The 14,114-nt window shown below is 39.4% G+C and overlaps 1 protein-coding gene across 1 annotated transcript in view; it reads left to right on the top strand.

The window, feature by feature from the left end:
- Positions 1 to 14,114, top strand: part of CORIN (corin, serine peptidase) — a 160,207-nt gene that overhangs the window by 27,338 nt on the left and 118,755 nt on the right. Inside the window, exon 3 of the mRNA XM_075499205.1 lies at positions 2,276 to 2,728. Within this exon, the coding sequence (XP_075355320.1) occupies positions 2,276 to 2,728 (453 nt within the window). The remainder of the gene's footprint in view (positions 1 to 2,275; positions 2,729 to 14,114) is intronic.

Genomic DNA, 14,114 nt, shown 5'->3' with positions numbered 1-14,114 from the left:
GTTAGACACAAAGATTTACTCACAGTTAGTGATGCTGGAGCCAAAACAACCCAGGCTGGATAAATGAGGATATGGTAAATCTCAGATGGTAACTGTTTCATTGAACCCCACTATATTTCAGGAATCTTGCAAGTTTTTCTTGCTGGTTCCAGCTGCTATAGTTACAGGTTACTCAATGAAAAAGAAAATGCTAAGATTGCCCCTTCTCAGCTATTCTAGTTCTCTTTTCTTCTTACCTATAAAGCTTTCCAACCCAAAGTCACTTCAGACTCCAACTGGAAGTTGGGTTCTTCTGGCATTTTTAGTTATTTGTAGCTGTGATTAACAAAGATTTCCTCCTGCCCAATCCTAGAATTTCAGACCAGTCAACTGATTTAGTCTAGCTGCAGAGTGCATGAAGGGGTGAGAAGAGGAATTCAGTAACAGCAGTGGAAGGGGCTCAGGATACACGAGTGGGTACGGGCTGCGTGTGGTGCCTGGAGTTGGCAGAGCAGTGGGTTTGGCTAGGGAGAGAGCCTGGAGTGGTGGCGGGTGAGCGATGCCTGGCTGAGAGGTGATTCTGCGGCTAGCCATTTTGGTAAATGCAATAACCACACTGAAAATGAAGTTCAGGAGGGATGGTGGTGGCTGTTGTCTGGACTCAAGAGTCATCTGTACCAAGCAGCTAATGAAGAATCAAACCAATATGGAGGCCTAGGAAAAAATGATTTACGCATCAGAGTGGAAAGAAAAATCTGCGTGATTTGCCTTGAATTCAGAGGGTTTGTAGAGAACAACAGGAGGTGAATTCTTGCTAATGTGCTTCAGATGTGATCATCTTTTTGGCTTGAGGGCCTGTAGCTCGCAGTAAGAGCGAGAGAGAAGAAAAGAAGCTGAAAGGATAAGCAGAAAACTCTCTTCTTTCCACGTGGAGCCCAGCTGGAGAAAGCCACATTTTAGGCCTTTTCTTTGGATTTTGGTTAAGGAAAGGCTGTTGTATTTGTGTCCGTAGTTGAAAGGACAAATATTCTTCACTCCCTTGTTTTTACTTTATTGTTTTGAAACAATGTGAGAGGAGTGCTTAAATATCACTGTTAGGACTAGATAACAAGAAAAGCTATTAAAATTATCAATTGTTGCCAGGGTATTTAAAAACAGTGGGGAGATTTTATGTTTTGAGGGATTCCTTTTAATTATTTGTAATCAAGCCTAGCTGAACTGTGTTTATTATGATAGTTAAACTCTTTTACATGACTAGCTGGTGGCAAAAATTGCTTTTGCTATTTATCAAAAATTTCTTATATTGTGATACAGAGTGGTGCTTCTCTCCTAGCATTCAATATGACTCTAATATATTTGGTTAAAAAATTGAGTTTAGTATTTGTAGTTTTTATTATAGATAACTAAGTTATATGTCCTATATATGTTTGAGATGCCTTCTTTATTATTTGGATTAATTACATATTTCAGTAATAGTCACAGGTTAAAAATAGATTCTCTTAGGATTTAGTTTGAATTCCCTGATGCTTATGGGATGCATCTCCTTGTTTTGATTTGTGAACTATAATTACTTGTAACTGTTCAACACATACAACTAAGCAAAGTCTGTGTTTGTCTATGATATAATAAATGAACAAAAAAAATATATACAGCAAGTGCCTAAAATTTTGGATACAACTATATTTTTAAAATCCAGTATCAAAAAAGATCTCACAGACCTATAATTAGCAGCAGTAGTTAAATATGTAGTCCTATATAGGGAAAACAATACCTCTTTCCATTTTAAAAGTTAGTGAATATAAAATATATTAAAAATTTATTGGTGCCCTTGAAGCTTCAGAGTTAGCTTTCCAAAGATGGTGGTACTATGAAAACGAGAGATGATGAAATTTAAAAAGAGAAAAAAAATAGTATTGCCAATCTTGTTAACACTATGATAGAACAAATGCACGCTGGAGCTCCCTGAAATTACACTCTGTAGTTATAAACATATAAGAGTTCAGTGACCTACTACAAGTAAGATTAAAACCTTTTTAGTTCATGGAAGCGTTTATTTGTTTCTCTGTTTATATGTTTCTCTCTTTATCCTACAGTAGTCAGATTTGTTTTGATGTGCTACTGTTATTTTGTTGCTACATTAAATTCTTAACTTGAGTTCTCTTTAATTTTAACTTTGAAATAAATATTACTTTTTTAATCTGTGCCATTATAGTTATTATTAACCTTCCAAAACAAATTGGTTACACTTATCCTTCCAGGTGATGGTAATTTTGGTGCTTTTTTTCCTTTCTTCCAGGGGTGTTAGAAAAAACATGCTTTTATTCAAATGGAAGTGAGGTCCTTACAGTTAACAGTGACATTGAAACATCTGATGTTCTTTTGCCAAACATGGTTGAAAACAGTTCCAAGACTGATCCCACAGTGGATCTCAGCACACAGCCCTCTTCCTGGACCACCACGCCTTTGTCCCACATTGACCAAATGAACAAGAACTCAAATATATTTACAGAGACTTTCCAGGAAAATTCATTTGCTCTTGCAACTCAAGCCACAGTGATCAGTCCTCACCCTACATATGATGCTGCTTTGGCAGAGGGCTCTGAAGACAGCACCCAGCTGTTTGCCACTGCAGAGGAGGCAACTTTGTGGTCTACGGATGCATCCTTTAACAACACAGAGAGGATGACCACTCTGCCAGTATTAAGTCCTACCCATCCATCTTTGTCACAAAAAAAGGATCAGAAAAAAAGTAAGTTTACATTTTATTTGGCTCCATAATTCTGACTCAAAAAGTATAGAACATACTGTTGGCATGCTTCCCAATGTGTTCCATGACTTCTGAGGAATGGGTCCCTTTTGATAATTTATTTTGTCATGCACATTCCATGTTGCAAGCAACTGGTTTCTTATCAGAACATTTGATTGACCCCATTGAGGAAGCTGCAGTAAATTCAGGTATGAATACTTACAATACATTCTTCAATTGGTGATAATCATGCATGCTTAACAAGGCTGAAAATGAGTTATTGCAGACCGTATTCAGTTTGAAGATTGAATTTTCTGTGTTTCTTTAAAATTATGTATGTGGCAAGTACCTTCCTGAACTTGGGATGTAATTACAGTTACAACTTTTTCTATGTTAATGGATAAATTCTTCTCTAATTTGAAGCAGTTTCTCTATGTAGCAATAAAGTTCTGGTGACGTTTCTGAGGACTATAATCAAAATGTCTACAGAGAATAATAACAATTACCTGTGATCAGGTTTTTTTTTGGTTTGACTACGAAAGTAGGTGCATTTCATTAGTGCCATGGTAATTTTATTGATTCATCATGTCAGTGGTAGTGAAAGGTTCCCTGATATTGTTTTGCTAGCAACTGAAACACTAGGGTACCATATTAAAATTAATCTGTTTCTCTTGAATTGCATATCATTCCTTTGCTCTTGATCCCACCAGAGCACAAAGCAAAACTTATTCCAGGTCATAGAGAGATCTGAAATAGATGAAAGGAGATAGTCAGTGACCTAAAAGAGGCACACTCTATTAAATATATCTTTGAAATTTCTATAAAATGAAAATGAAGAGATGGTATCTGACAGTGGTGATTACTTCTGAAAGGCCACTGCATTATATGTTATTTTGAGGAGCAGGTCTGTGTGTCATTCCTCTGTTGGATTCAGTGCTCAGTTAAGTTGTAAGACCTGATATTAGTTATCCGTGAATTTTTCCTCTGTGCTTTTTTTTAAGCATTCTCCCTTCAGGAGTTTGTTCCTGCCTCCTGCCCCCCCCCCCCCCCCCCCCCATCAAACAGGCAGATAAAAGTTGGGAAACAGCACTGTCATGTCTTTTTCTTGTTCTTTCTGGCGTGAAGTAAAAGTAGGGAAAACCTTTGAATAAGACTTAAGAATTTATTTTTTTAAAACCTGGCACACAGAAGGGATTCCTTTTGAGGGCATTTCAGTCATAGCTTATTTTCTCACTCAAAAATTAGCTTTCAAAAATAATAACTTACTGTGAATCAATGATTTGTCAATATTTTCTTCTGTCCCCTAGACTGTAGTGACTCCACAAGCCATTCGAACAGTGTAGGCTTTCTGTAGGTTCTGTTTGCTAAATGATTTTTCTTAAACAGATTTATCTCTTATTTCCTTCCCCTGCACCCCAAACTCAGAACAAATGTATATAAATGCAGACTTGTACCCTATTGGTGATTCATTTATTTACCTCTTTTGGTAACTTGGTTAATTATCACCGTGCCAAGGAACAGCGTAGAAGCATAGTGTGCTACACTACAAATACTTCCAACCCATAGGATTTTCAATAATTACTGTAGCAAAGGACACCTCAAAGTTAGTGGCCTGATGATTAATGTTGAGCAAAACTGTAGGGCAATATACTGCCTGTTTTTCTTGACTAGGTCTTCTCTGATGTGTTGTGGGGTCTAACTGTTCCTATTCTAGAAGACGGTGTCTTCACATTGCAGTCTTAGTAACTGGATAGATACAGTATAGATATATTGTGTAAGATTCTGTGTTTGTATTTGTATTCATCTGCCTAATCATCATATTTGAGATACCTGGAATTCCAGGAAATATAGATGAAACAGTGTAAAACTTTTTTCCCTTTTCTTGTCATGTTGGAATGAACTCTTTTGAGATGGATATAATATGCATATGTGTGTGTATGGGAGGATCTTTTCCTCCTAGGATGTTGATGCGGGGACAGTGCTACAGTGGCTCAGGACAACCTTAGGTCTGGATTTCTAAATTTTCAAATATTTGGGGTTTGGTATTATATAGAAAGGCACTTGTAGCCTATGAAGAAATTTTTAAGTATGTGCTCTATTCTGGTAAGTGCAGTTCATTCCAACAGCAGTATGACTGCTTGTATATTCAGTAGGCATGACTACTTGGGATTCTACTGTGAGGTAGTTTCTTCTGTGTAAAAAGAAAAGGACAAAAGAATTTTAAAGGCAAATTTAAAATACTACAGGTTTCTTTAAAAAACAAAAACAATAACAAAAAACCCCATCCCAAACAGAGATACTTCAAGTTAGGTTTTTCTCCCCCTATCAGAAACATCAGGAGCTAGTACATTACTAACCAATAACCTCTCAGTCTTTGATTCCACTTTCAAGTGTTTTGCTTATCTGTATTCATGTGGACGTTGCCTTAATTCTGTGTGTAGATACATTAAAAATGTATATACATTTTGAGGATCCAGAAGAATTTGGTCTCAGAATAACTATGTGTTCCCATGTCTGTCCATGGCATGGAAGACTAGAAAGCAGGGGATTTTGACAAGTACAGAGCTCCTCACTACCTTGCTTGTCCTGGCCTTTGTGAATTAAATCCTTACACTTGTCCTCAGTCTCTTTGATCTCTCCTTTCCCACTAAGCTTTGCATCTTGGAGAGAACTCTAAGGTAACAGAGAACATGGTCTGATGTCCACAGGAAGTTCTTATGTATTCTGATGTGCAGGGAGGTGGGGAGTAACTGGGAGATAAGATATAAGTAAGTTTTGGAATAGTGAGACTGGAATAGCCTTTTGGAGTAAAAAGGATTTTTTGCGACAAGTAAAACTTAATGACCACATGGGAATGGTGGTAGTAGATCAAATTAAGTCTCTCTTGCTCAGTGTCTGGATCCAACTGCGACCATTAGCACATGGCTGAAGAAGGATAAACTAGGGCTAGCATACAGAGACACTTCAACATTATATGTTGCACATTATATGGTAGCACATTCCAGTGATCTGCAGTGACTCCTGATGAGTGTTCTCCTATGAATTTATGTAATCACTTTTGAACCCATGTAAAATGGAGGTTTGAGCTTTTTGGGCATATCTTATAAGGAAATTAATCTCCAAATGAAGTGTGAGGCTGATGTTCCATCATCATCAAGGCACACTAGCAGATCATCCATCAGTACAAGTTTCATCTGGTTCGAGTGTGGGGAGGTGAATGCATTTCTCATGATTTAGTAAGCATGTATAACTTGGACTTTATGCTGGTTTTATGCAGGGTGTTAAAAGACAAATGATAGGTCATACAACATAGAGACTGCCAGTGCAAAACCAACCAGACAAAATTCTCTAAATGCATTTGAACTGGCATTCATGTGGCTGTAATGTTTTTGGTCTGGTGTTAGTATCCCTAGCACAGGATTTGCTTTATTGGTGAACCACAGGTTCAATAAAAGACATTAGAACACATTAATAAGAGAAATGATAAACATTGTGACCATATGGTATACGCTCAAGACTTTAAAATAACACAAGTAAGACATTGCTGAGTTACTAACTGGAGAGGAATGAAATTTGGCACATATGACATCAATTATTTAAAAAGTCCTTGAAGCAGAAGGAAGCTCTTTGGCAGAAATTCTAGTAAAGAATAGATTAGTGGGTAAATGGAAATGCATGATACTATAAGGAAGAGATGAAGAAGTTTATTTTCATTTTACAAGGGGAAGCAATGCCTCACAAGTCTATCAGAAAGTTCTTTGAAGGAGTCAGTGAAAATGCTGGTTAATACAACATACTTGGCTTTTCGAAATGCTGTTAACAAGACTCTTCACTGAGAAGTCTTAAAGACACTCTTCTCACAGACTAATTGCTCATTAGAAGACAGAAGGAAAAATAAGAATGAATGGTTAGGCTTCCACAGTGAAGAACGTTACTGATGGAGTCTTACAGGGTTTTCTGATCTGGGAAAGCAGTGAATAGTCAAGTAACAACATTTCTGCTAATACAGCGTTATCTGTCTAAGATGCATAGCTGGGAATCATGTAACGGTCTCATAGTGGAGAGAGTGACTGATAAAATGGTTAGATGACTTTGTGCCAATAGGTGCAAAAGAATGCTGGAGAGTGGGGAACAACCCTAACTCTATCTAATACAATGCTGGACTCTCAGCTAGCTTCGCCACTAAAAAAAAAGACCTGACGGTTTGCTGCAGACAGCATTCTGGCTCCGTGACTGTCAAGAAGGCAAATAGGGTGTTAGGTATCGTCATGAAGTCTGCAAAGAACAAAATGAAAAATCTCATTACATCAGTGTGTAAGTTCAGACAGATAATAGTAGAATCAGAAAAGGCAAATAGCAGTCAACCAGACCAGTAGAGACATGGAATGGCTTAGATGTGAGGAGGCACTAAACAGGAGGAAGACACTGTTTTCCTCCTGGAAAACAGCTGGCTGAGAGGTAAGTGGTTGTGGTAGATATCCATACCATTTTGAGTGTCTTGGAGAAATAGAACAGGGAACAGTTACTCACTGGTTTTCATTATATCTCAGGTGTCCTTTTTTTGTTGTTTTTTTAATTATCAGACAGTAAGTTAAAACAAAAAAAGAGACATCATGGAACTCATTGCCATAGGATGATGAGAAAACCAAAAAGCATGAAAATGCTTGGAGAACTTCATGAGGGGTTGGTCTGTTGGGAGCTTTTAAACACAATAGTCCAGTGGCAACCTCTGACTTGTGAAGGCTCAAGATTTGAGGTTGCCAGAAGTTGTTGTTATATTCCTAGGTGGTTGTTCCTTGTATTTGCCCTAAATTCTTAGAATTTTTCTTGAACATATAATGCTGGCCCCCACCAAAGACCAAAGGCCAGCTTCTGAGTTAAATGTATCCTGTGTTACCTCTCTGTTGGAAAGCAAGTGAAGGAATACATTTTTCCTGTTGAGGGATTTGAGTTTGTGTGACTTCGTGTTTAAATGTTCTCTGAAGGCATGGGCCATGGTCCTAAGTCACTAGGATGGTTCATTGGAGAGTTTTCTGATAGCAAAAACATCAGGAAGGGAGTCTTAGGTGAACCAATAGGTTCAGTAGTGTATATTCATGGAATTTAGAAGTATATGCAATAATATGCTGTTCATCTGTCAATCAATGCTTAACAGAAAAAGAACCATATACTAAATAGTAATTATCTTAAAGAATGAAGGATGTTCTTCCAAAATAAATATCAGTACAATTTTATTGGTACTTTTTTCTCTTTGAAACAAAAGTAGGCTGCAGTTAGGCAGTGAAGTGGGAGACTAACCAGGAGAGATCTCAAGTGTATGAGATTGAGCGGGATGTTTTCATTTCAAATGAAGCAGACTCCCTGTTTTGTAATACTGATTTGGGGAGACAGGAAGAAGGAGAGAGAGTGAGGGTTGACATTCTTCCTAGAAAAACATCCTGTAAACTAATGGAATATGCACTGGGACAAGAGGTATTAGTATCTGATTGTGTTTCTTCCACTCACTGATGTTTATGCATACATATATTTAATAACCCTTTTTTCTTCTGTGCCAAGCCTCTCATACTTCTCTCCTAGCAGACAGTCTAGTAACCCCTCTGCCATGTCACAAAAAAAGTTTCAGTGGAGTTTCACTCCACTGTGACACGGTTCAGATCCTAACATGAAAAGTAACACGCCCAAGCTCGACCTTCTGCCATACCTTTCTGTGCTTGGCATCACCCCCCACCCCAGCGGGCTCCAACGCTGTGAGGAGCTGAGAGAGCAAGACCCGCCCCTCAGCCCAGCCCCAGACGCCGCAGCGGGTCTCTGTGGTGCCCGAAACGGTGCCTGCGGCTTGTGATTGCCGCCGAGCAACGCCGGCTTCAGCCCCGGTTCTCCGGCCGCGCCGCCGCCGCCGCCCCGGGGGCTGCGCTCCGGCCACGAGAGGGCGCTGCTGCCGCTGCCGGCGGCCCCGGCGCGGCCCCGAGCCCCGCTTGGGGCGGGGGCGGGAGCGGGGCGAGGGCGCGCCCGGGGAGGAGCGGGGCAGCCGCGGCGGGGAACACAGGCACAGGGTCATCGGCGTCGAGGGGATGGCAGGGGCAGCTGCGGAGGAGAGGGAGGTACCCCCGTGTGCTAGTGGGAGGTGGCGCTGGTGGTGGAAGAGGTGGTCTGCAGAGGCCTTCGTCTGGGGAGCAGCCTGGCTGCACGGCCCCGGGCTGTATTGGGGAGTCCAGGAGGAGCACTGGGCCTCTAGACCTCTCATTAGGAAAAGGACTGAGTGAAGAGCAAGGTGGATGGAAATAAGGGACATGTTTTTTCCAGCTGTGGGTTATTCTGAAGGTACTTGACGGAGCACTAGGAAAAGGCACGTGTCCCAAATGGACGTGGATGTGGTTCCTGTTCAGCTCTTCCCTGCACTTGCACCAGTGTGCAGGAGGGTGAAAAAACCCCGAGCCCTAAACGGTTGCTTGGAAGAATGAAGTGGGAGAGTGCCTTTGCAAAAGCGAGTCGGTGTTTCAGAGGACTTGTTAAGCATTTCAAAAAGCATAGCATTTATGTTTGCTTGTTTGCATCTTTTACTCTTTTCCTAAATAACAAATACTATGCAGAGGACCCTTGGGTCTTTTCACATTTCATGCACATCTTTGAAACTGAGCAATTTAATTTATTTGCAATCCCCTGCCCAGCCTAGAGGTTATCCTAATCCTCGCTATTGTCATTTTACTATGTTTAATTTATACATTAAATAAATCTCTTTGTCTCTACCCAGCATTTCTTACTTTGCATTTGGTGTTCTGCCACTGCTAGAATCTACAGAGAACTAGTCTGGCCCAGCTTTCTGTTTGGTAGAAAAGAGCAATATGAGAACCACTGTGGGGATAGCTGGACGGGATATGTCACGTGGCACAGAAAAAAGAAATTCCCTGCCTCTCTCCCCCTGCCTTGGGCTGCTCATACTAAAGACATTTTTTTCTACTGAGGCTAAGGTATCCAGTAACTGCATCCCAAGTCAGACCATAGGCTTGCATCTCCCTAATCCCCAGTATCTCAAGCAGTGATCTAATAAATCACTTTGTCTTCTAGCTCAATTCATGTTTAATTACACATACAAGTTGGAATAGACCCAATTATGTAAGGAGTAATAGCAACAATAGACCCATGGTAGATCTTCAGGGGTATTCTTGTCCTCAAAAAAAATTCAAAGTGTTAAAACATGATTTTCTCCTGAAGGGAAAATGGTTTTGTTTTTTCAGATTGGTGTAGAAGAACATAAACAATGGTCTCTTAAATCCCAGGCCAGGAGTTCAGCCACTCAGCTGTGGTTTTTTTCAGGCAAATGCAAGCATGAGTAGACTAATATGGTAACTATTAATTTTGTTGGGGCTTGAGTTCATGCTTGAGAGTGTTTTCTCTTCCAGCAGTAGCTTCTGTTTCTTTATCTCACCGATACCTCTATACGTTTTCTCTCAAAATTAAAGAAACAAAGGGAAAAAAGCTGCCCTGAAATTTTGGCAATTCATTCCTCATTAAAAAATGCATTTTTTCACTAGTCAAAATAATCACTAGAGCCATTCAGGTTTTCTTGTCTAGCAGAAATTTAAAATTAAATTTGCAGTTGACATGGCAAAATTAGTGACTTAAGAGAGAAACACATGGTGAATTTTCACTAAATTCAATAGCAAGAACCTGGTTTTCGTCAGTTTGCCTATTCCACCATTGCCGTTTCATATGGGTGTGTGGGCATAGCTTGGCAAGGAAACCATTAAGTTTCTGACATATAAGATGTATTAGCTGGAATCCAAAAGATTCTTAACAGTCATTACTCTCTATATAGAATATAGAGAGATTTTTCATTACAACTTATGTTTATAAGGATGAAAAAGCTTACTAGCATTTATCACCTGGTGCATTGCTGCTCTCGGGTAACTGTAAGTTTGCCAAAAACTTCAAATACTTGTGTGAGAATTGTAATGAGGTTGCTAACACTTTAATACATTTACGTCTAGCTAAGCTTGTGATTTCAATTCCCTTTAATAAATTCATGGCTCCTTACTGCAACTATTTTGTTTGTAGATTATCATCTGTCCGAATGCAGTCTGATGAAACAATGTAAGATAGTGTAAGATATCTAACAGACCTCAAGTATCTGTTGGGATTAATACTGTAATAAGTACTATGAGTAACTATCACATCTTCCTTGCAATTCCATGTATCTTTACTCTTTGGCCTTTCAGCAGCATGGTTTACTTTAGAGTGGGAGATTCCCTCCTTGGAAATAACTACAAAGTCAGCTTTGTTCTAGTCTTTAAATGACATGTGTGTGCTTCTACAGTTATGGGTGCATGTACCTTTAAAACTTTAAAGAACAGAAGTCTTTTCAGCTTTATGCCTTTTATGCATCCATTATGGTTTTTTTACATTTTGTTGCCTGTAGTTTAAAGAGATGTTTGTTGTCAAAATTGAACCATGAACTGACCAAGAGGCTAAGCAAGAAGTCATATGCCCAGCTTGCCCTGAAGCTTTCAAGGATGAGAACGATGAAACAGGGCATATCTTAAGATAAGTGCTGAGAATTGCAGCCACTGACTTCCTTTTCAGACCCATCAGCTTCTCTGAAACTATTTTAAAAATTATTTGTGTGGTTATTTCAACAAAAAGATGATGTTAATACGTGTTTTGATCTATATTGTGATCGATCACTTTGTTTACAAAGGTACACCTTACATCTGGTAGCAGCATGTGATTTCATGTTTTTTGAAAGTTGATCTGCTTTATGCTTCTGCATGGTCTGTTATGGATTATAATAGATAGAGTGCAGCCAGGTGTGGGTACAGAGCCATCATTAATATAAAATGGTAAGATCTAAACTCTTGTCCAAAAACTGGAAGGTCAAATTATTGATACAACAGAAAGTGATTTACAGTCACTGTCATCTTTCGCAATCATGTGAAATTCAAGAACAACATAATGAGTACCATGATTTGAAGTACCATGACTTTCCATTCTGGGAAGAGCAATTGAAGTACGAGGATTTAAAAATCTCAGTTTGCACAAGCAACATGCAAGCATCATGTTCATAAGATTTAAATGCAATCTGAACTGGCATACAGTTATAGAAAACTTCATCATAGTTATGTTAAGCTCTTAAACACCTGTATATTAATCTGATCCTTTTACACCTTAAAAAACAGGGTGGTTTTTGACCTGTAATTGCTCAGGCTGTGGAAGTTTGTCAACATTCTTCATTTGCACAACAATCAAATAGTGTAACTGGAACTCTAAGGAATAACTCCATTAATGTAGGTAGCTAGGCTTGTCTGTGAACAGAAGCATTTGGACTGTAGTGGTAGAAACAGAATTAGGCCACCACTGAATATTTTAAAAATATGATGCTCAAAAGAAAATTCCAGTGGTATAGACAGGAGGGTCAGTAGCAGCCACTCACAATAAGGAAAGGGCCCAGGAAGTTGTATATCATCTTCTGTAACATATATTTTGCCAAATGTGCTATCAAATTCAGAAGATCTAGGCTGCAGTATTTCTGGCTAAAGCAAATGATCTTTTACAGATAATGACTATCTGTGCCATAATGAAACAAACACATACATATCTCTGAAAAACTGTCTTCAGTTGTGGGAATTTTCCATAGGGAAAACAATAATTTGTTAGACTGATCAGCCCTTAGTTAGCCAGGGCTTTAAAGATCAACACCCGGATCTTAAGCTCGCCTACAAACTGCCAAGCAGGAAAGTGCAGTTTGCAAAGCATAGGTTTTATGTACTTGCAGTGTTTTGCTTAGCAAGTGTGGTGCTGTGTTCTGCCCTTAGTTTCTGGACAGATTTCATAGGGAGGGGTTTGCTGTGTTAATTTTGTCTGAAAGTGAGGGGGGCATAAGTTACCATTGTGAGATATACTGGGAAAAAAGGATCCTAGTTTCTTACTGAACAGATCAGAAGAGTAGTTTGGCTATTCTAGAAAGGTAATTAACCAGAGACAACTGGGACAGCTCAGGCACAGCCCATTTCTATGCTGACCTATTCATAGCCTGTTGAGTATCTCAGTCTTTTACAAAGCACTGTGGTTTTTTGTTTTGTTTTGAACGTTACAGTATTGGTGCATAATTAAATGTTGTCAATCAAGCTAGCATTCATTTTCACCTATTGAAAACACATTTGTGAAAAAAAACCCCAAACCAACGAACCTGCATGGATCCTGTGGAAGCTACCATTTTTTTATCCCCCCTTTTTTTTTTAACAAAGCCTATCAAGTGTACTAAAGTTATGCATGTTTCAAAACAATAGCAAAATCCTGTCCAACCTAATATGCCATGGAAAACAGTCTCTAATTATAGATCTAATCCTAAAATTAATTTCATGTTGTGCCTTTTGTTTATTTAACGGTAGGTTCTTAGAAATATGTCTCCAATTTCACTAAAGAATCCTGGATTTAGGAAATGACTAATCAAAATACCAGATCTGGAATACAGGCCAGATCACACCTCATGGGGGGTAGGTGTTCAGCCTCAGCTTTGGCTAATGAGCTTACCTGCTTTCAGCTGTGCCTGCCCAAGGGATTAAAGAAGCAAGTATGTGCCTCAGCCAAAAATGGCAGCATCTGGAAGCACCTTGGTGAAAGAAGTGGGGCTCCAAAAAATGAGGTGGCTTGATGAAGAGTCCAGCCTTCTGCAATATTCTTTGGTCAGGAGAATAACTGAGTTAGAATTTATGACTGCATTAAGCTCTGAGTAAGAAGTGTCTGGTGCAGACTGGATGTGGTGTTCTCTGTACAGCAGCTGGTACAGATTGCCTTAAAAAAAATTATGATAACACTTCAACTCTGATCTAAAATATGAGTTCTATTTCCCTCATGGCTAATCCCCTCTCTGTGACCTGGGAGATAATGAATTGTTTTTCTCTCTACTGCAGGTGGTCAGTAGCCTTATCACCTCTCCTTTTGGTACCTGTGGAGCACAAGGGGGAGTTGAGAATCACTCATTCCTTTCAAATTGTATAATTCATTAGCTGAACAAAGTTAAATGCAGAGCAATTGTTTCAGCTAGTCTTGGAGTTTGACTTCTATTTCAGATCTGCAGATGGGGTTTGCTGTTCAAAAGCTTGTTTCCCTCTTCCCACATAAGCTATTATGAGTCAGCTGTGCTTCATTTAGAGGTTAGCGGTGCTGACAAGGTGTCCCCATTCCCTTTGCTCAGAGCCATACAGTGCTGTACGCTTCTTTTTATGCACTGGTATTTGCTGTCTCCTCGATGAGCTGACTTGGCTCTAACACTGGCTAAGTTAGCTCTTGGCTGGTTTGGCACCAAAGTTGTTTTAAAGGAAATGGCAAGCGGACATGGTTGAGAGGAAGCAGTATTGCGTCGTTGCATCAGTTCAATTGTCTTGTGAAATGT

Source organism: Mycteria americana, chromosome 4, assembly GCF_035582795.1.
Source record: "Mycteria americana isolate JAX WOST 10 ecotype Jacksonville Zoo and Gardens chromosome 4, USCA_MyAme_1.0, whole genome shotgun sequence".
NCBI lineage: Eukaryota > Metazoa > Chordata > Aves > Ciconiiformes > Ciconiidae > Mycteria > Mycteria americana.
This window is presented reverse-complemented; position numbering and strand designations above follow the sequence as displayed.